General features: G+C 37.5%; 1 protein-coding gene across 3 annotated transcripts in view; it reads left to right on the forward strand.

Annotated features, from left to right (window-relative positions):
* The first annotated feature begins 459 nt into the window (after window positions 1-459).
* RAB28 (RAB28, member RAS oncogene family) overlaps window positions 460-23,265 on the forward strand; it is an 85,264-nt gene continuing 62,458 nt past the window's right edge. For 2 of the 3 annotated variants that reach the window (XM_042984921.1, XM_042984923.1), the window contains exons 1-4: window positions 461-747; window positions 5,373-5,469; window positions 10,610-10,698; window positions 22,564-22,693. In XM_042984921.1, coding sequence (XP_042840855.1) covers window positions 673-747; window positions 5,373-5,469; window positions 10,610-10,698; window positions 22,564-22,693 — 391 coding nt within the window. In that variant the 5' untranslated portion in view covers window positions 461-672. Of the gene's footprint in view, window positions 748-5,372; window positions 5,470-10,609; window positions 10,699-22,563; window positions 22,694-23,265 lie in introns of all 3 variants that reach the window. The other variant, XM_042984920.1, reaches the window with a different exon arrangement.

Here is a 23,265-nt window from a genome sequence, read left to right on the forward strand (position 1 = left end):
TCTGGGGTCTCCACCCCCGGCGCCCACACCACTTTCAGAGGCTCCGCCCCAGTGCGCTTCCCCTCGCAACCCGCTTCCCGGGCGCCTGGAGACAGGCCCCGCCCCACCGCCTTCCATGGCAACCGTGGCGCGCAGCCCAGGCGTCTACGCGCCCCCCCTCCCCCTCGGGCTAAACCATTTGCTTCAGGGACCTTCTCAGGAGGTGATGGAAACACGGGAATATGATACGACGTCTGAGAGCTCCTCAGCTTCCACTTTTCTACCTGGTTGGAACCCTATATTTTAGTTTTATGCTTCACAGCTGCCCCTGCGAGAGGAGCGCCCATCTCTCCCTGCTCGGTTCGAATGCCTCCCCCATCCCAGGCCGGCGGATGGGTCGGCTCGCCAGGGAGGCTCGCGGTCGGCGCGGGTTGGCCCAGAGGAGGGGGAGCGCGACCGACGTAGCGCGCGGGGGGGCGGGGCCGCGCTCAGGGGGGAGGGGAGGTAGGCAAGATGGCGCCCGGCGAGTGATTCACCCTAGATACGTCCCGCGGCCGCTGAGACACCGGGGCGGGGGGTCCTGCCCCCACGGTCGCCCTTCCTCCTCTCCCCCACCCCCGGAGACCCCCCCCACCCTTCCTCCCTCTACCTCGGGGTGGGGGTGGGGAGGGCGAGCCTGGTTCCCGGGACACCATGTCGGACTCTGAGGAGGAGAGCCAGGACCGGCAACTGAAAATCGTCGTGCTGGGGGACGGCACCTCCGGGAAGGTCAGTCCTCCAGCGGGCCCGCCGTCCCCGGCCTGCAGGAACCCCGGCGCGGCCCCGGCACCCCCCCCCCCCCCCAGCCTTCTCCCCGCCGCTCTGCGTCGCCTCATTACCCCAAGGGCGGGGGCCCACCTGGTCGTGTGGCCTGGGGCCAGACACGAAGTAGGCGCTGGGTGAAGGCTGACGGAGCTGTCCAGCTCCCATTAAATTAAAAAAAAAAAAAAAAAAAAAAAAAGAAAAGAAAGAAAGAAAAAAAAAAAAAGTCACTCCCCAGCTCTCTCTGCCCGGATCTCGAACTCCTACTTCTTCAAGAGTCGGGCCAGCATCGCCCTCCTGGGAAGCTTTCCAGCTTCTCGCCTCCGACGACTGGCAAGACATCTGCCAGGGCCTCTTACTTGTTCTTCCTTTAGTCCAGGACGCACTTTGCCTCCGCGCCCCCCACCCCCGCCCCCCAGTCTCCGCGCCCCCGGCCGCTTTACGGTTTCGGATACCAGCACTGCGCTGGCGGCTGCCAGGAACTTGGCTCTGGAGTCAGATTCCCTGGGTGCGCCTCGGGGCTCCATCGCTAACTGGTCGGGGCAGCGGAGGGCAAATTCTTAACCTACTTGGGCTTCATCGGTCAGGTGGGTATGGAGAGGGGTCGCCTCAAAGGGTGCCGTGTGCAAATGCACATGAGATGTGAAAACCCACGTAAAGCTTTCAGAACGCGGCGTGCACCCAATAAACGCCGGTTGCTGTTTGATGGCGTCATACCTCGTCGTCGCTGCCGCTCATGCAGCACCTGTCCGCACAAGCATTCATTCAACAAGTACCTGGGCGCTCCTAGTGAGGGCCGGGTGCCGAGGGGGTACGGCCGCCCTCCTGCCAAAGGGGATCCTTGCTTAGGGTCTAGCCTTTGGGGACGGTTGGTTGAGACCGAGTGCGCGAGAACATCCGACAGCCAGTCTCCTGGCTTCTTAGGCTGAGGCTTTTAACTCTGGGTCGTGGAGCTCCGGAAATGGTGTAAAATCCTCTCTCGGTGCTTGCTCTTTGGTGAGGGTCCACGGGATCCCGAAGGGTCAGTGACTGTCCCCCAAATAAAGCGAAGAGCTGCTGCCCGCGGTGCCTTCACACCTGTCGCTTCTGTCAAAGGCGCCCACGGTTTCTGGAATCTTGCTGCAGCCTGTCGCCGTTCCTCCCCTCTCCCTGTTCCCAGCCAGAGTCTGCAGAAACGCAGGTGGTTATTGTCCACCAGTGTCCGGCTTCACCGATCCGTGTGACTGGTGTAGCTCGGACCCTGGCTTCTGTGGCGACGCCTGCTCGTTACATCTTCCCTGGCAGTCGGCCCTGCAGAGCTGCCCCTGGCTTTGTGGGATTCGAGTTCCCTGGGGCACCTGGGAGAGGTGGCATCCACATGCAAAATGGGGAGCATTCCGTTGATTTCCTTCTGCCTTTCCGGGTGGAGATTTTGTTACTGATTTTTATTGCTGAGGAAAAGCGACCTCGTACCCTCTAATGACCTTTGAAGGTTTTGGGGAAGCAACTGTTTGAATAGTTCGACTGTTTTAAATAAATCGGCATTGTTTCTAACACTCTTATTTAATAAAAAAAAAAATTAAGTTGTGTATTTGTATGGTTTTATTCAATTTCCTTCTGAATACCTTCTAATCTTTCATCTCCTAAATCTTTTTACAGTCAGCTCATAACTGAATTTATTTCCTGTTTCAAGTTGTAATGACAGTCTATAGCACCAATACACTTGTTTAAAGAGACAAAAATTGCCCTTTATCCTGCATTCTATCATAAGTCTTTAAACTTTTGCTCATTTTTTTTTTTTTTTCCCTCCTAGTATATATCAGTCTTCATACACGTGTGACTCAGTTGAAGTTTGTTCATCATGTTGTATCTGGGCTTTTTATTTAGCCTGCCATATGTTTTTTTTTTTTTTTTTCTCTTATTGCTAATTTAATGTGAATAATTGCAGTTTTTCATCTCTTTATAAAATTCCGTCTAGTGTAGGACAGGGCATAATTTCTCTCCCTTCCATACTGTTGAATTAGGACTATGATTCTGCTTCAGAGGGTAACAGTGGTAACTCTTTATGGTGTTCTGATTGAGTCTGTCATCTCGACTAATCTATTTGAAAGTTGTAAAGGCATTTTCTGCCAGAGATTCTCAGACACAAACATCAGGAACTGAACGTTTTTTCTGTTGGTATACCAAGCTTTTTTCTCCTCCATACCCTGTCCAGCCCTCAAGTTACTGGCTGCTATCAACATCCCCATTCTGTTTCCTTTACTATCCTTTTATGAATTCGGCCTCTCTTTCATTCTTACTTGTATCCTGATTCAACGCCTGACTCTTTTTTCTAGCATGATTTTTTCTTGTTAGTTTTAACTGCTGGCATTTAGATACACATGGACGGAGGCAGTGGAATATTGAGATAATCACTAACAGTTTCTCCAGGAGAAATATAAGCTCCTCCTCCTAATAACATGTGTTTCTATTTCTTTCTGTTTTGATTCATACTTTTGATTTTATTACACATTTCTTAAGATTTTTTTGAGGCAGAATGTTCTTTTTTGGTCTCTTTTTTTTTGGTATTAGTAAATGTAATATTGGTAAAAATTATAAGCAGAAGTTCACCCCAAAAAAACCAATATAAAGAATCAGATAAAAATGTTTCAGATGTGGTAGATGATTGTTTAAGAATGATATTTATATAATGACTTGTGAGAACTTATTTGAGTATGAAAGAAGCAGAAAGTCCAGATGATTGAGGAAGTGCTTACCACTGATTCAGCCGATTCTCTGTTTGTCCAGAGATGGTATAAGAACACATGTTAATATTCTGTGTTCCCAGTGACCTATGCTTTTGACAGATTATACTTTATTCCGATAAAAATCCTAGCTTTACGTTTGCCTCAAAAGTGTGAGGGTAGGGCTTTCAGAATCTTGCAGTCCTGTTTCCAAGAAAAGAACCTTCGAATTTTTCTAAATACTCATCAATGTAAAAATACTGAACTTTGAAAACCCTAAATGAATGGGAAAAATTACCTTAAATGGCACGATGCTAATGCTATATGTGCCTTGAATTTCTCTTTGTCTTATAAAAGTATATCAACCATCCCTGTGTTAAACACTTTGAAACATCTGTACTAAATAGTGGTATTTTTCTCTAGAACTATGAGCCTCTTAACAGATTTTGCACTCTAAGTTAAACAAGCTCGGTGGCATAAATAAAGCTAAATGAAAAACAAAAAGCTTTAAAAAGGAATGCTTACCTTTTTCATTCTAATCTCTTAGTTTTTATACTATTGTTCAGGGAAGCCAAATACATTTTCATTTGGGTGTAGTGAGTTTATTTCTCAGTGCCTGGCAGAACCTCTTTCCTATGGTGTTCAATAAATATTTGACCAAATATCTTAGAAATTTATTACAAGTTCTGAGTGTTTAAATAATAAAAGAATTGGAGTGAGGGTGTGCAAATTGTTATTTGTGTGAAAAATCTGGTTCTTGTGTCAAAAGGAATTTTAGGTCTTTTTGTTTGAAGGAATTGAAATGTGGCCAAGTTTTCTTTTGCATTACTGCACTTATGTCATAATTAATTATACTAAGTTATCTTCGAAATTTTATTTTAGTTTTCGTTATTTTGGGAGTTGACATCTAATTTTTAACTTTCAGAGTAAAAAAGGGTAATTTTCACTTAACTTTGGGAGTCTTGCTTAAAGAGCATAAAAGCTTCGTGAAGCTGCCTTTCTCCTTTTTGGTGAAGTGTACAAATAAATAGTGCATTTAATGTTTAAGAAGCCTTTAAGTTATTGAGTTATTTCAGTTGTTACCAGAGTGATGATTCTACTTTGATATGAAATGGTACTCTAGAGTTTTGAGTACAACTTTGAGTTTTTATTTAAAAAAAAAATGTGTATATATATATAGATATATATATCTATATATATCTATATATATATATCTGTTCTGGTTATAATAATCTTGTGACTTTTAATCTTTATGGTTGTTGGATTGAAGATACTTATTTTTGCCTATAAGTCTCAAAAATGCTTTTTAATTTTAAAGATAAATATTATCACAGTCATTCTATAGGATCATTTTCATTTAACATCTTTAATGTAGAGAAAAATTAGACATTTAAAGACACTTTTTTGTGGGGAAAAAAGAAATTATATAAACAGTCTTTCCCCCTTTTTAATTAGTACTGCTTGTTATTGGCTGAGGGCACAAATACTCAGAATATTTAACCTCAGAAATGAAACTTAGAATTCTCTGAAATTTGTATTCAACTGATATCTATAGATCTACATATCTTTAGTCGTGTTGTTTGAGTTTTCTTGTTGCTAGATCTCAAATTCTGATTTCCAGCAAGAAGGAGCTTGACTGACTATCTGGGGATTTAAAGAGATCCAACCCACTAGCCTGTTGTCCCCACGGATAGTAGTTGCAAGTGAATTTACCTGGGGGAGTGTTAAGTCCCTCCTCCCCTTGCAACTGATTAGAACTGCTTAAAGTTGCTTGTTGGATTAATGGGAGTGTAAACACTAAGATTACTTAATAAGGTTTAGTAGTGATTTTATGTTTACATTTCTACAACAAAGACATTAATTTTGGTTTTCTATGCATCAATTTTTTAGACCTCCTTAGCTACGTGTTTTGCTCAAGAAACTTTTGGGAAACAGTACAAACAAACTATAGGACTGGATTTCTTTTTGAGAAGGATAACACTGCCAGGTAAGAGACTAAAACATCTTAACATAGTAAATTGTATATATCTTACAATAAGAGACATAGGGAGACATGCAAAATAAATTTGGGGGTCGCTTCTGTGTGAAAATATATATAATTAGCAAATCTATCTTCAGAGGTTAACTTTCATCAGCATCTACCATGACGACGAATTGTCTATGGGCGTGAGAGAAAAGTTTATATACTCCCCTACTCTCCTGCTATTTTTGACCACTCTACACATTTTTTTGAGGATACATAATAGTTGTTTATAAAATTCTAAAAAGTTAAAAAAATCAAATGCTGTACAATTATAAACAGATATTGTATAAACTAAATGTGAAAAGACTGGAAAGGATTATTTTTTTTAAATATTATTTTGATTAGCCTCTGCTTCAGTTTTTTGTTCGAGAGAAAGTTGGAACAGAAGTATAATGTAGCTATGGAACTTCTGTGCTCTAATATGTGAATGCTGTTTTATGCAAGGCAGCATGAAATTGCTGGCATTTAATAGACCACTAAACTTTAGGGTCCCTAGGCACTCATAAAAATACAGTTTGAGCATTCAAGATGTTTCAGTTCACCGTGCAAAGAAACTATTTAGATGCCAGTTGCAGCACATTTTGTGGGAAATACAGGGAAATAATAACAAAAAGAGAGTGGTTTCTGTTTTAAGTTAGTTTCTGAACAATCGGGGCTTTAAAATGCTCTGTCCATTCATTTGTAATGGTTAAATGATATGTTTAAAGTATTTTATTAAAACCAGTTTATCTTGATTGACTTTCTGAACCAGTCCATCCCTCTCCTCTCTGAGGAAACACATTTGAGTAAAAACGGTTGCAAGTATAGCGTCAGATTCATATACTGGAGCATGAGTGATCTAGTGGGCAGGGGTTTAATAAATTCCAATATTATTGAAATATGTTAGCCTCTCAAGCATCCCATCTATCAGACATCTCTCTGTGAAAGCTTTAGAGCAGCTAATGAAAACTCTTGGTAATTGAAGGTATTCTGCATATCTCACTGGTAATATGCCCTATTATATTTTGTGACTGAATGCAGCTACCAATGAAGAATGCATTAAAAGATACAGTGTGACAAAAGATTTCCAACTTTCCATTCTAAGTTATTGTTCGGCAAGAGGCTTAATGAGAAACATATGCATATTTTGTTTCAATTGTATTCACTTTTAATCTATTCAAAACTGAAAATCTCATTTTATTATTCTCACTAGTGTGGATAGGTCAACGCTACATTCAGAATTTTTACAGCAGTCACTGGCAGAATACATGCTCAAATCATGTAATATACATGCTGGAAGCTTATTTTTTGCAACAGTGTTTTCAGGGATGCCAATTGTACAGAGAACTTTAATATGTATATAATTATTGACTGTTTTTGATGCTAATCGGCAAAAGCATCAGCTTTCTGTACCATTAATATTAGTTTTTCTGACTTTTTTAGTTCAAAGGCTTAAATAAAGGAATAAGCACCACGCAGATATTAAGATATTTTAAGACTGGTTTTGGACATCTTATATATATATATAATATGTATGTGATGATTTCGGATTTGTTGCACAGTGTGACCCATTTTAAAGTTTTGATGACTTTGTAAAAATACTTGGTATTTTTTGAAATCAACACTTATAGTATAATATTTTAGAGTTAGAGAGTACTTCTATTAAAAATGATGTTAGGAAATTGATAGTCCAATGAATGTGTATTTTAATATTCCTGATTAAGTTTTTATTTTGATGGGTAGAGTTCCAGAAAAAAAAAAAATTTTTTTTTAAGGCAGTTGGTTTTATGCTGCTTAATAGACTCAAAATATGTTAGAAATTTCAGCAGGAAGAATTATTTTAATATAACTTGATTTTATACAATTAATAGTATATTAACAAATGAGATAAGTAAATTACAAGGTTCATAGTATATCCTTTATAACTTCAACCTTAATTTTAACTGTGTCAAATGTAGAATGATTAATATTTGTATCGCTAGCTAAAACATTATAGACAGCATTATTGAATTTATAGAGTGTACTAGGCAAATCTAATGTTTGTTAAGTTTTCTGGTAAGTCTTCTGTCCATTCAGATTGTTAGAGGTGTAATACCTCCTGTCCATCTATTGACATTCTCTTCATGCAAGTTTTCAAGGTCATTACTTTGTAAATATTCATCCATTTTAGTATATTTCATGTTCCGGTATGCTGTATAGTCTGGATGCAACCACTGTGCAGATTTTACTGCTTAAAATAGTGTATCTGTTAGTCAGAGATTCTGCTGATAGAGCTTCTTAAGAGCCTTAGTCAAAATACTTTCAGGAAGCTTGTGGGTACAGTCCAGTAAACAGCGTTCTACTGTGAAAAGGATTTCTAAGTCTTTAGTACAAGAAGTGGGCAGACTTGTGTTTTTAGTTCCATCTTGACTATGCAGCACTTTAAGTAAGGTTAACCAAGGCTCCAAGTGTACTTTTACAAGGTCACTGTTGAATCCTCTTGGTGGCTTTGATTCATACCAAAAGCAACTTACCTGTATTTTGTCACCTCATTTATTTTATTTTTTTCCCTGGTTACATGTCGTTTCTTACTGAGGAGCAGGAATTTTGTAGCATTTTACATTCAAGATTAGATTGCTGACTATTTCCTTAATGTTATTAGTTGGAAATTTATGTTAGATGGATTTTTGGTTTTTAAAAATTTGATAGTATTGATTACTTGAATACTCATATATAGGTTATTAGGTATGTCACTTTGAAAATATACTTGGAAGCTTTATATGTTTATGTTTGGGAAAACTGAAATGAGTATTAACTTGAATTTCATCCGTATGTGATTTTGTTTCCCAAATAGAGGACTCTCATTTATTTTTATTTTTATTTTTATTTGTTAATAAGCCTAAAATTCAAATGTGGAAGTTAAAAATATGTTTCTAGATATATGAAATGAGTAAGAAATTAGTATCATTTGTTGAAGCTATACTGATAGCAAAAGTGTTTTTTCCCCCCCCAGCTTTGGCTAGCATTGTGGGTTATCAGTAATGCCTAACTATTTTTATTTGTGAGGCACTAGAATATGTATATTAAGGAAATAAGAAATAGTAAAGAAATAAGCCAACAACAACCAACACACTGTATTTGGAAAGGTATGGATTTAAAAAATACCTGCAACACATGAATATAAATCAAAGCTTCTTGGATGGGAGACAATTGAATAAACAGTGTAGAGTCTTGAAATGATGTAGTCAGAATTTGGAAACGTGTAATGAAACTCATGTTCCTAAAGTTGTAGTTAAGGTGTTCACAATAACTAATTCAGATAGGATCTCGCTATTAGAATTTAAAGAAAGAAAAGCTTTCTATTTCTTGATATAAAGTTAAGTGATAGGAGTTATTGACCTTGAAGAAAATGGGATTAAATGCCTTTTATTAAGTGTTGCCTAAAATCCTGTAAGAAAGTTAATTTTGTTAAACACTGTTGGTTTGAAGTAAATAAATGACTGTAAGAGTGTGCAAGTAAACTGGATAGAGTACTGCCTGTTTATCTAGGGGCTTCTGAAGCTGTCTGACATAGATCTAGTGACTTCTGGCCCTTTCTCACCTGCTTAATTTGAGACCACATCAGAGGAGAATGAGTTCAGCTTTGAATCTTGAAAAATTTAGATTTTTAAGTAAGTGGGTTTATCCCAGTTATTGGATACAGTCTTAGTTTGTGACATTTTGGTTTTCACATTCATAGAGCTTTAAGAACATTTTTGTCATTACTCTGTGAGCCTTGACGGTGTATGTGGGAATGATGACGAGTGATAAACTCCAGGAGCTCTCATTAATGCCCATGGAAGTTCCCCATGTAAATCCTTTGCCCATTGGCAGATGCAACAGACCCACCTCAAAATAATGGAAAGACTGTATTACAAACCCAACAAAACTTAGAGTCAAGGGTAAAACTTGGCTGGTTAATCCAGTGTTATACTTGCTTTTCAGTGGAATGGTGAAACTGACATTCTCCAAGTTGAGTGTTTTGCATTGGTATAAAAATTCATGTCTTTATAATCTTTTTTATTGTTGCTTTTGAAGCAAGACCATTTTTTGCTGTCTTTAGGTTTTTATTTTGAGTTTTCCTTATTTGCAAATCATTCAGAAAGATACATTGGTAGTATGGGAGTTCATTTTGAAGGTACTAATTGAGACTTTGTCTAACTTTGGAGAAAACTGTATGGTTTTCTTAGGAGAAACAGTTTGAAATGTTAAAAGCATGTTGGACATGGTCTTTAACTTCTGGGGTTCTGCATTGATAAGAGAATAGCTTATCTCATAAATTTTTGGATCAGCTGAATATTTTGCAAAATAGAAAAAAGAAATTTAAAGATTGCTTTTTAGTATTTTAAAATGCTTTCATTATGCTTGTGTGGGGAAGATTTACACCATTTTATGAAGGCTTTGAAGCACATGTAATAGTTTGTTTCACCGGAAATTCTTTGAACAGTTATAAATGTATCATAATATTTAGTGAAATACTGGGTATCTATCCTGTTACGAAGATAGCTATCATATGTGTTTATATTTTATAGGTTAAATTTGAAAACATGTAGTTTTAAAAAAAATGTGTTTACTATTGCATATAATAGGTGACATTCAAATTTTAAAGGTCCATTAATTTGAGTTGAAACTCTGGGTCCATTTTTGTACTCTATTATTAATCTATGAGTATTAGAAGCTATGGAGTTTAGATTACAGCAAAATTCATTATGTGCTATAGGGTAGGTTAGTATATACGGCTCTATTTTTATTTTTTAAGTATATATTTTTTTACCTCACATATAAGTGCTTTATTGTTCTATTCTCTGTTTAAGAAAATTACTGTTTTTTTAAGTTTTAAGAGGTTTATGAATTAAATCTTTCTTTTGTTTTGAAGGTGATTATAAATACGGTTCTATAGAAATGGGGTAAAAGTATAAACCTAAATTCCCCCACTATAATATCTTTTGGCAACGTTATTTCACAGTTCCAAATATCTGACCATAGGAACATGCAGAATAAAAGGCAAAATAGATTCATAGTTTATCATTGTGACTTAGTGTTCTCTGAAACTGTATTCAGTTATTTTGTTACTTATCTTTTCTGCATTCTTATTTTTATATTCAAGGAAACTTGAATGTTACTCTTCAAGTTTGGGATATAGGAGGACAGACAATAGGAGGCAAGATGTTGGATAAATATATCTATGGAGCACAGGTATGACATTCTGTGATTATTCCAGTATTAAAATATCTTCTCCCAGCACATATAGCTGGGTACACGCACGTGCACACACACACGTGCACACACGCTATAACTTGATTTTTATCTGATATGTGGAGAGACTGATTTTATCTTCGTGCTAATCCTTTGGTTTCATCGTCCCCAGATTATGTTTGGAATGATTTGGGTCAGGGAACTGGTGTGACTGTAATACCTTTTGTATGCTTACTTATATTGTTAGGTATTATGTCAGCAGTTAAATAAATGCATGATAAGTGATATATTTATTAGCTGATTTGGTTATAGTGACTGCTTTCAGAATATTCAAACTGAATGAAAAATATAGAAGGGAAAAATTTAATTTCATTTTAAGTTGTAAGGACAAAAAGCATATTTATATATTTTTGTGCTATAAAATGGTTTACTAAATATTTATAATTGTTCAGATTTAATACATATATGAATCTATTATATGAGCAAACTAAGTATGAAAAATTATATATATGAAGCACATACAATATCTTAACATAATATATGATATCTTTTCAGAAGAAAATCTATATAGAAGGAGAAAAATCACTCAAATAATTATATAACACATTTTTTTTGGCAACATGAGCTTATATGGACATAATTTATAAGTTGCTAAATTATTATACAAATAGAAAACATGCATGGTAGTGATATACTTTAAAAAGTTAATTATTGACATGCTATTTAGTTTTGCTTTTTCTTCCACTCTAGTGTGTGTCTTTTACACCATCATGAAGCATTAGAGGGGGTAATAGCCATAACCCTTATTTGGTTCTCTGTTGGAGTTTAATGTTTTAAGCGGGAGGATTTTACCTTGGTTATGTGGAACTATGTTTGTAGGAAGTGACAAAGACAGGAGACAGAGTCAGACTGTTAAGCACTGTTCTGTATGCTGATGCTTGGCATATGCCATTGCCTTGATTTTGGATGGAAAATAGATTCTGAATTATTTTCTAAAATATTCAGAGAAAAGTACATGAAGCTCATCTCGTTCTGAATCATTTGTGAAGGCCCTAGAGTATTGGTTTTTGCACTATTAATATATAGATTTGGATCTTAGAACTATTTTTTCTATGCGTTTTCTTCTGCATTGTTCTTTGTCTCCTGAAACTCTTGTTGCTTATTTAGCATTTTTCACTTGTAACGTATGACTTAATATTTTATGCGTATTCATTTTTCTTTTAAAAGATGAGTCTCAAGATTTTTGTGTCTGGCTTTTTGTTGTTTAATTTTTTCTGTTTTAAACTGATTTTATTTAAAGTAGGTATTAAGCTAAAGAAAAATTTCTGGACAGAGATGTGTGGGAAGCCATAGTTGTTATTTTACTCCCCTTTTTGGTAAAATTGGTTTCGAAAATAGTAGTCTCTTTCCTCTTTGTCCATTAAAGTATACCTTCAAGGGTGCATATTGGACTTAAAAAAAAATAAATATTAGATGTGTCAAGCTTCTCATAATATTTGACTCTGAATGTCAAATAAAGTAACTTTTTATTATTTAGATTTATCTAGAGAACAGGAAATTTTATGACTCTCAGCGCAAATAATAATATGAAATTCAATTAATGAATTTTTTTTGACTTAAAAATTGAGAGAATATAGTGCTCATGATTTGGATTCTCTTAAATTTACCTTCAGATCATTAAAAATTTATTATTTGATTTATGTAAATTAATTCAGTTTATTAATATAAAATTATATATAAAACTAATGATGTGAAATTGACAGGATATAAAGTTAACCATTTTAAAGGTATGTAATCAGTGGCATTTAGTGCATTCACAATGTTTGTGGCCATTCTTTTAAATCATTTTTTTTTTACAGTGCATATTTTATGCTATTATGTAACTGCTTAAAAATCAGATATTATTGGTTAAATTTGTAGAAATTAAAAAAATTTCATCTTTTCTGAGAGGACCTGACTTCAGTAGGATGTCTTCCTTCTCTTCTTGTACCTCATATCTTGTGAGAAAGAGCTTGTTATATTTATATTCCTTCTTAGAACTTGTCAAATAAGATTTCTGTTTTGAAGGTACATGGGAGGTTTTTTCCTTTGGATGGTACCTTATATTATTTATATTTTACAATTTCTGTGAATGTTATAAGCATATGTCTTGTCTCATTAAACAACAATGTAGTACAGTATTTCTGAGAAGTTCATGAACATTTCCATGAAATTGTGCCAGGAAATGGGGAATTCTGAGGTGATAAAATGAATTATCATAAATTAATGATAACATAGTAAATTTTCCCTGCTTTCCAGAGATTCTAAACTAAATTATGCATAATACATAAACAACATTTACTAGTAGTTTCTTTTGTAAAATATATGTAGATTAAAAAAAAATTTTAAATGTTTATTTATTTTTGACAGAGAGAGAGAGACAGAGCACGAGTGGGGGAGGGACAGAGAGAGAGGGAGACACAGAATCCGAAGCAGGCCCCAGGCTCTGAGCTGTCAGCACAGAGCCCGACACGGGGTTCGAACTCACAGATCATGACCTGATCGCAAGATCATGACCTGAGCCGAAGTTGGATGCTCAACCGACTGGGCCACCTAGCTGCCCCGATATATGTAAATATTTTATCTAGGCCAGAGAAGGTCAGACTACAATTCACTACCATAAATTGGAGGAATGTTACTTTTTAAAAATATTGCTTTCAGAAGCATTCTAAATAGTATTTTAATATACTCAATCACTTTATATTGTGTAGTCATATAATTATTCTTCTGAGTGGATCTGTACTTTTTCCAGAGTTCTTTTAGATGCTTGTGTTGGTTATGAATACTTTGTATTTTGGTATACATGCTACAGGATAGAAATCTTTCAGAAATGATGTTTTGACTGGCTGTTTTGAGGAAGGACATCAGTTTACTGTGTATTTAGGATGTTCTTTTAGGTTCTCTAACTTCTGTATGGTGTATGGAAAGCCTCATCTTATACATACCTGGGCTATTAAGCTAATGAATCTATTTTTCTTTTTTTTTTAAATTTCTTTTAATGTTTGTTTGTTTGTTTGTTTATTTATTTATTTAACGTTTATTTATTTTTGAGACAGAGAGAGACAGAGCATGAACAGGGGAGGGGCAGAGAGAGAGGGAGACACAGAATCTGAAATGGGCTCCAGGCTCTGAGCTGTCAGCACAGAGCCCGACGCAGGGCTCGAACTCACGGTCCGTGAGATCATGACCTGAGCTGACGTCAGACGCTTAACCGACTGAGCCACCCAGGCGCCCCAATGTTTATTTATTTTTTGAGAGAGAGAGAGAGAGAGAGAGAGAGAGAGAGAGAGAGAGAGAGAGAGACAGACACCGAATATGAGCGGGGGAGCGGCAGACAGAGAGGGAGACACCGAATCCGATAAGCTCCAGGCTCTGAGCTGTCAGCACAGAGCTGACCCGGGGCTCGAACTCACTAACCGTGAGACCATGACCTGAGCTGAAGTTGGACGCTCAACCAACTAAGCCGCCCAGGTGCCCCTTGAATCGATTTTTCTGAAAACATTTCTTAACATCAGAAAGAGGTTTACTTGTAGGCTGGGAATGAACTTAGATTCAAATGGAACTGATTATTTCACCCCGTTCACATTTTTCCCCTAGTAGCATTAAACTTCAGCAATCGTCTGTTGAACAGTGTTGGTTGAAACAAAATTGGATTGACACCCAAGAAAGAATTAATGAGGTATTTTGACAAGAACTAGTTCTAAGAATTGAAGTATTTCCCAGTTAAATTCCCAGATTTTAAATTAACTTAAAATTTTCTAGGAGTCTTCAGAAAGATGTTATAGGCTATTTTTCATAGTGGTTACGAGCAAACACACAGTACATAGTGTTTAGTGCCCTGTAACCTGTGGCTAACAGAGGCTAATAACAAACCTCAGAGAAGGACTGGGTGTTTCATTTTTGTAGCTCTTTCCGTCCTGGAATCTAAGTGGTTTGCAAACACTGCCCTACTGAGCATAAACTCAATGAAGTGTAGTCACTTGTAAGGCAGAACATAACTACTATTGTGTGCCAGTGCCCCCCACAGATGAGCTTGCCTGTTAACCAGCTACAAAAGGATTTGGTTGCCTGGATGGCAGCTGGGGAGAGAGCGCATCTCAAAGCTGGACTCTCTGAGACCCTCTGCTGTCTTTTACTATGCATTTTTAGTTGGCTATTTGCCAGCTTAGAACTGATTACACACCTTTCTCGGATTAGTGTTCCTTCTTACACAGCAAAGTATGTGTTGTTAGGACTGTGGTATAATCTGTATGGTCTAATCCATTTCTGCGTATAAAAGGCTGTAGATTATTTGTCATACAAATCAGGGAGAAAAAAATACCTGCTTTGTGGGATTTGGGACCCTTTCAGTTTTGGGAAGGTTAAATGGTGTACGTACTGTGTGGGTTGAATTTTAGAACTAAATCTATGGAGTCACCTACAGGACTTAAATGTTGCCACCAGTGCTCACGTTTCCTTGAAGACTTCAGTGTTCCTTGGAGAATGGTTTCTGCCTGGTTAATGACTCGTCGTGTTCATCAGATATGATGATCAGTAGAGAGATGAAAACAGAGTGCTGTGTGAAGAGACTTTATGTAATATTTACCAGAAGTGTTGAGGTTTATGAAGAGAAGGGTGATAGTATCTTCTGGGGAATTTTAGGTGGAAAAAGTGAAGTGAAGGCATAGAAAATATAGGGAATTTTTGTTGAAGAATTTGAAACTATAGAAGAATGTATTAAACTTGAGATCTGATTTCCAAAAGTCCTATCAAAAAGATTTGGGACGAAGAGGAGCAGTTGGAGGGTAAGATGGGAAGAGCAAGCATGGGGCAGTGTGGGGAAAAGATGGAAAAAGATGAATGGTAGATAGGAGGGTGATAAAAGCCCATCAGGGACAGGAGACGTGATGATGGATTTCGATGGCCACCGGCTTGCCAAGAAAATGACTTCCAGCAGTTCCTGGTAGATTCTTCATGGGTTTCCCCTGTTGCCAAGATGCGTTGCATTTCTGAGGGAGTTACACCTTCTTGTGGCTGAGAGGATTCTGACAGTTTTCTGGAAGCAGTCAGAAGAGGTCTGGATTGATGGATGTGGGGAGATACTTAGGCATTGGGGGTGCTTGTGTTCTAGGCTCCTGAAGAGGTGAGTACTTAGAGGTCTGGCTCTGGGGTAGACTACAAAGGAATTAAACTGGAAATCAGTACTTGAAAGATAGCTGGAAAAACTCAAAATCTATGAAGATTTAAAAACATGTTTTTCAATAACACAGAAGTCTCCAGAGAAGTTTTAAAATATCTTAAATTAATAAAAATTGTGGGAGATAGCAAAAACAGTGCTTAGAGGAAAATGAATAGCAGTGAGTATATATATTAGAAGAGAAGAATCATCAGTAATCTAAGCTTCTACTTTGAGAAACTGAGAAAGAAAAGCAATTTAAGCTTAATGAAAGCAGAACCAAAAAATAATAAAAACTAGAGGAGAGCTCAGTGAAACTTTAAAAAAAGAAAATAATGGAGAAAATCAATAAAACCAAAAGCTGGGAAACCTCTAGCCAGGTTAACCAAAAAAAAAAAAAAAAGAGAGAGAGAGAGAGAGAGAGAGACAGGAAACACAAATTAATGAGGGACCATCGCTACTAATCCCATAGGCATTAAAAGAATAATAAGGGAGTAACGTAAATAACCCTATGGCCAAAAATTTGCTCATGTAGATGAAATAGACCAGTCCTTTGAAAGACACAAACTACCAACACTCATACAAGCAGCCTGACTCCCAGGCTTGGTATGATTTCCAGTCTTATAAATTTGTTAATGTATGTTCTGGGGCCCAGAATGTCATCTTACTTGGTGCATATTTCATGTGAGTTAATTGTGAGTTAATTGATTTTCTCCTTGCTTAATGTAAAAGTCAATGAAAAAGGGGCATTGAAGTCTCCAACAACGCTAGTGGATCTGCAGATTTACAGTTCTATCAGGTTGCCATTACATATTTTGATAGTCTGTTGTTAGGTGGGTATACATAAAGGGTTGTTATGTCTTCTTGGAGAATTAACTCCTTTATCATTGTGCCAATTTCTGTACCTAATAACTTTCCTTATTCTGAAGTCTACTTTATCTGAAATGAATACGAGTATGCCAGTTTTGTTTTCATTAGTGTTAGCATGGTATTTCTCTATTCCTTTACTTTTAATTTGTGTCTTTATATGTAAAGAGAATTTCCTGTAGTCATCGTATAGTTGAATCTTGGTTTTTCATCTATTCTGATGATCTGTCCTTTAATTGATATATTTGGATCATTCACATTTAAAGTGATAATTGACGCATTTTGGTTCATTTCTATCATACTTGTTTTTTATTTATGTTTGTCTTTTGTTTCTTTTTCCTTTTCTCTTTCTCTTACTGTTTTATTTGAGCATTTTACCTTCTCTCTTTGCCTATTAGTTATACTTGAACAATTTTTTTTAGCAATTGCTCTAGCATTGCCAGTATACATTTTTAACTAGTTTCAGTCCACCTTCATCTGACACCGTATTGTTTTGCATGTAGTTCACATACTTCATGAACGCATATTCTCCATTCATCCCTCTTGTCCCTGTGACACTGCTGTCATTCATTTCACTCACCCATATGTTATAATCACTCAATACATTGTTAGTATTGTTACTTTAAACTGTTGTATTTTAGATTAGTTAAAAATAAGAAAATAAATGCTTTTGTTTTATCTTTACTTATTCCTTTTCTGAAATTCTCGTTTTCTTAATGTAGAAATGAGTTTCTGACCCATATCATATCGTTTCTTTCTCCCTCAAGGGCCTCTTTTTTTTTGTTTAAAAAAATTTTTTTTTAATGTTTATTTATTTTTGAGAGATAGAGACAGAGCATGAGCAGGGAAGGGGCAGAGAGAGAGGGAGACACAGAATCTGAAGCAGGCTCCAGGCTCCAAGCTGTCAGTACACAGCCCGACGCGGGGCTTGAACTCATGAACCATGAGATCATGACCTGAGCCCAAGTCAGATGCTCAACCGACTGAGCCACCCAGGCACCCCCTCAGGGGCCTTTTTTAACATTTTCTCTGGGGCAGTCTTGTTAGCTCTGACTTCTCTCAGGTTTTGTTTATCTGAGAAAGTCTATTTCTCCCCCACTTATAAAGGATAATTTTACATATAGAATTCTAGATTGGTCTTTTCCTTTCTTTCAACACTTTAAATATTTCACTCCATTCTTTTCTTATATGGTTTCTGATAAGAAATTCACTGTAGTTCTTATCCTTGTTCCTCAGTAGATAACATATTCCCTCTCACCACCCCTTCCCTACCCCTAGACTTCTTTCAAGATTTTCTCTTTGTGTTTTGTTTTACACAGTTTGGATGTATGCTGTGCCTACATGTAGATTTTTTGGGTATTTATTCTACTTGGTGTTTTCTGAGATTTCTACATCAACGGTGTGGTGTCTTTAATTGATTTTGGTAATTTCTTGGCCATTATTCAAATATTTCTTAAGCTCTGTTCTCTTTTCTGGTGTTCCAGTTATATGATATACAAATCAGAATTGTCACATAGTTTTTTAATGTTCTGTTTTATTCATTCTTTTTTCTCTTTGCATTTCAGTTTTGGAAATTTCTATTAGCTTATCTTCAGGCTCATGGATTCTTTCCTAGGCTGTGTCTAGTCTACTGATGAGACCCATCAGTGGCATTCTTCATTTCTGTTACAGTGTTTTTGATAGCTAGCATTTTCTTTTTGTTATCCTTTAGTGTTTCCATCTCTTTCTGTACCTTATCTACCTGTTCTTGCGTGTTGTCTACCTTTTGTACTAGAACCTTTAAAATATTTATCATAGTTGTTTTAAAGTCATCATCTGATCATTCCAAAATCTGTATCATATTTGAGTCTTACTCATATTCTAAGGCTTACTTTTTCTCTTCAAAGTGCCTTTTAATGTGCCTTCTAATTTTCTGTTGAAGGCTAGATAAGAACTCAGGTAAATAGGCCTTTAGTGTGGAGCTTTATGTTAATTGGCCAGGAGTTGGTCTGCGTTTAATGTTTGCTGAGGCTCTAGGTTCCAGAGACGTCAAATTCCTCTAGTGTCCTTGTTTTTTTTCTCCCTGTCCTTTTAGACATCTCAAAGCACTCTTCCTCAGTTGAAGTTTATGTTTAGCAGCTCTTTCAAATGTAGTATACTACTATTATGCCGGAGCCCAGTTGGTGTCGTGGTGAAGTGTAGGGAGGGGGAGGGAATTCTCTCATTCTGTGCTCTTATGACTCAGTCATAGCCTTATGGTGGGCCTGTGTCCCTGGGCTGTGACCTTCACAGGTATTTATTAGCTCTTCCCACTTAGGTGACACAGGATGGCTAGAAGGAGCTAGAGATGGGAACTTGTTCTACGCCCATGTGATATAAGACACTCATTAAGCTTTATTCCTGGGCAGTGTGCCTTTTTTATGGCTAATACTCTGGGCATATTTACAGTGGTAATGTCTCCCTCCCCATGTCAGAGCCATGTGGGGATCTTTCTTGATTCTACTGAGAGGATGTGGTAGGGTTTCTGGAGGTAAAATCCATGAAAGTGTGGGGGTACCCCCACAGACTGTGTTGCCTGGTAGTTGTTCATTCTCACAGTGGAACACAGGCAGCCTCCACCAGTTTATCAAAATTACCGTTTAAATGTTCCCACCGTTTCCTGGCTATCGTGGCTTCTGTGCCAGGTTAGCATATTTGGGCTGTGACTCTTTGGATTCACCTGTCTCCCCAGATTTCAGGGTGGCGATTTACCCTGCAAACTCAGCTCTCTGTTTTGTCCAGAAGAGTCAATTGATTTTGTTTGTTTAGATTTTTTCTTACTGTAAAGACAGACATGATGACTTCTTGGGTCTTTACGTGTCAGGACTGAAGCTGAAAGTTCTAGAACTTTTTTGTGTTTTGATGTCTTTTTGGTTTTCCCATTTCCTTTTTTGGATTTTGACCACATTGGTATAGGTTAGAACTGATGAAAAATTGCCATATTAGGAGCAAAGATGGAATCATAGTTTTTACATTAAGTGGTATTGAGAATGGGGTATATGATGTTTGGTTTGTGGATAGCTAGATTAATGAAAGGCATTTAACCTTTTGCCTTTCTCATGACTTCTGGAAGATTCATACTTACTGACCTCTGAAAAATACTGACACACACTGGTTTAGCTCTGAAATTGGCCAGCTTTTCCTTAGAGAGCCAGACAGGAAATATTTTAGGTGTCACAGGCCGTACTGGCTCTGTTGCAGCCACTCAACTCTCCAGTGGTAGTACAGAAGCAGCCCTTGATAATACTTAACCAGGTAAGTATGACTATATCTCAATAAAAGCTTATTCACAAATATGGGCTTTGAACTGAGTTTGACTTGGGGACCATAGTTCACTGACTTCTGGTATATAATAGATACCTATTCTAAGCTTAGTGTTTAGTTTTTATTCTAAGCTCTGGTCTAGTACTGATCATTAAGGGTTGTGGCCATGTTTTATTTGCATCATATGCACGTACTGGCCCATGTTGAGATGAAGATTTTCACATACTGATTTAGAAGGGTTCCAAACATCTTAAGGTTTAAGACTCATCGTGGGTCAGCAGCTCAATCTATGAGTTACAAAAACTATCAGAGTTGCCTTGAAAATGTGATTCTTACTCACTCAGAATAATAAAAATTCCCAGTATTTGTGTAGTATGTTAGTTTTTAAATAAATCTTTTTGTTACTTCCCATAATCGCTTAGACATGGCAGCTATCATCAAGGTAGATTACAGAAGCGTTGCTCAAGATCAGTGGATGGTAGGGCCAGGCCAGGACTGCAGTCCAGCGGCGATCTGACTTTCAGGGCAGAGCTCCTTCAACACAATATGTGATATCATTCGAGTCAACTGAAGGTGGAGTCAGTCGTTTGAAGATTAGCTTCCTTTCTTCCTCTCTTCCTCTCTATACGTGCTGCCAAAATGAGTACTGAAGATTAGTTTTCTTCAGAGGCCAGTTCTGGGGCATTATTCTTAATAAGAAAAGTGGGCTTGTGCTGATTATTTCAAATAATTCTATTGCTGGGCATTATTTCAAAGCATTTAGGAAGACAGAAGTGTCTAAGCTACCAAAATGAATCAGACAAGTGATTTTGCATGAAAATTATAGAATATTTAAACTGGAAGGGATGTTAGAGACCATTTACTTTCAGTGATCTAATTTTAGAGGCAAACAACCTGAGACCCAGAGGAGCTAAGTGACTTAGGGGCCAGTGTAATTTAATAAAAGAACATGGTCCTAGAAGGTTATAATAGTAGTATGCTATTCTCTGGCTTGAGAAAGGCAGTTGTTAAATTTTCGGGAATTTTTGTGAGCCAGTCGTTAAATACATTCATGATTAAAAATACGTAAACTCATCAGTTATATTAAAAACGAAGATATATGCTCAAAATTCCTCACTTACTAATCATTTTACCATATATTTTCTTAAGTAGGTTCTTGAAATTATTGATGTCTAATGTACCTGTATGGTTCAGATGCAATATGGCTATGTCCTACCCAGCTTTGTTGAGTGAAGTGACATTGATAGCTTGAAAATGGCCACATGGGAGTATTTGTACCACAGAAATAGGCAAATGAGACAAATAACACTCTACCCTTCCCGACCCCCACCACGGCGCTAGCCAGTTTATTAATATTTACCAGCATATCACTGGTCGTTACTTTTGTGTTCTATACTTGTCTGTTTATGTGCCTGGCTGCAAGACTGAGTTTCTTGAGGTTTGGAATTTATATCCTTAGGACCCAGCACAATGCTTGGCATATAGTTGGCAGACAAATGCTTATAGAATGCGTGAGTAGACTTTATATTCACACAGCCCTTGATTCAGATCTGGCTTCCTCACCTACCCTAGTGGTAGTGGTATGTGACCTAAGTATGGGTGACCTTTGTTATTGTAGCCTCTCCTTATTAGTAAAATGAGAATAAGAGTTAGCAGCATTAGATGATTATTGTAAGGACTAATGAAAAGATCTAAATATATGTCTAGATGGATAGTAGGTACAAAAATGTAGTAAAAGTTTGTGATTATATCCTAAGAAGGAGGAGACGTAAATGCTATTAGGGTCCAGACTTAGACTATATGCAGAGCTTTGTATTAAGTGTTTGACCACGAACTGGATGAGAATCAAGAATGTGGCACTGTTATTTTTGTGTGTGTACATACTTCTCCTTCCCACACAAAATAATGGGATATATTAAAAGGAATATGATATATAAGAGGCAGGAAGCAATCCCTCTGTTGTATTTGGCTTTGTTCAGGCTCTTATTACAGTATCATGTCCAGTTTTACATTGCTCATTTTAAAGAGGATGTCAAAAAACTGTATGTAGTGTGTCCTGGGAAGAACCCAACAACTATGATTAAAGGGATAGAAAATAGGTCCTTTGAGGCAAGTTTAAGGAATTGAGTTTGTTTATTCTGGAAAGGAGATGGTAAAGGAGTCACTTAACTATCTTCAAGTACATGAAGGATTATTACAAGGAGGATACCCCAGTGTTGTTCTCCAAATGCACAGAGGACCAAGAGAGGAAATCGACTTACTTCGTTTAAAGAAAATTGTGTTAAACACTAAAATTGACTATCAAGGGATGTCATGGAATCTCATTTTTGAAAATATTTAGAAAGAGCAGCAGCAGATGGTTATTTACTGGAAGGTTTACATGTTTGACCTCATGAAAGTAACAGGCAGGATTGTAGACTTTGCAGCCTTTTCACCCATGATAGGATGTTTTCGTATTTGTGGTAGCTCACCGCGTCTATGCCAGGTATCTTACAAAAAGTTCTGTAACTCTTTTGTGACAGGGAATCCTGTTGGTATATGATATTACAAATTATCAAAGCTTTGAGAATTTGGAAGATTGGTATTCTGTGGTGAAGAAAGTGAGCGAGGAGTCAGAGACTCAGCCGCTGGTTGCCTTGGTGGGCAATAAAAGTAAGTCATTAATGCTTCTTTCTGTATCGTTGTTTATCTGCCTATCCTTTAGTCTTTGTTCCTAAACAAATTTTGATGTGTAGAAACATAAAAGATACAGCTTTCCTGGAGTAAGTAAATCGCTTGAAGAGAAAGTTTGCATGGATGTATACGATCTTTTCAGTGACAGTTCTGATGCTTGATCTCACTGCCCTGCTGCTTTGGCCGATTCCCGTTAAGGTAAGTTCTGTTCTGACAGTGTGTGTTTTGGCTTCCTGTGGTCTCAGGAAGCAGCACGGACTATTAAGAACAGCAACACAGCTGCAGATTTTATGATATTGCACTGCAGCTTCAGCTCTGCCCCAGAGATTTTGAGAGAGAGATTTCATTAAATGATCGCCCGTTGTAGGGAAGAGAGCAGCGTCGGGTGGAGTTTTGGGTGTGTGGTTCCTTGCTCCTGTTTCTCGCAAACGTCTCTCTAAACTTTGAGATTAGTTCTAAAGTACAGATAATTGCTTGTGTTGTTTTGTTTTTTGAGAAAGAGTGTATTGGGGGAGGAGTCGTGTGTGGTGAAAAGGGTGGATAATTTTTGA

This window comes from Panthera tigris, chromosome B1 (genome assembly GCF_018350195.1).
Source record: "Panthera tigris isolate Pti1 chromosome B1, P.tigris_Pti1_mat1.1, whole genome shotgun sequence".
NCBI classification, from domain to species: Eukaryota; Metazoa; Chordata; class Mammalia; order Carnivora; family Felidae; genus Panthera; species Panthera tigris.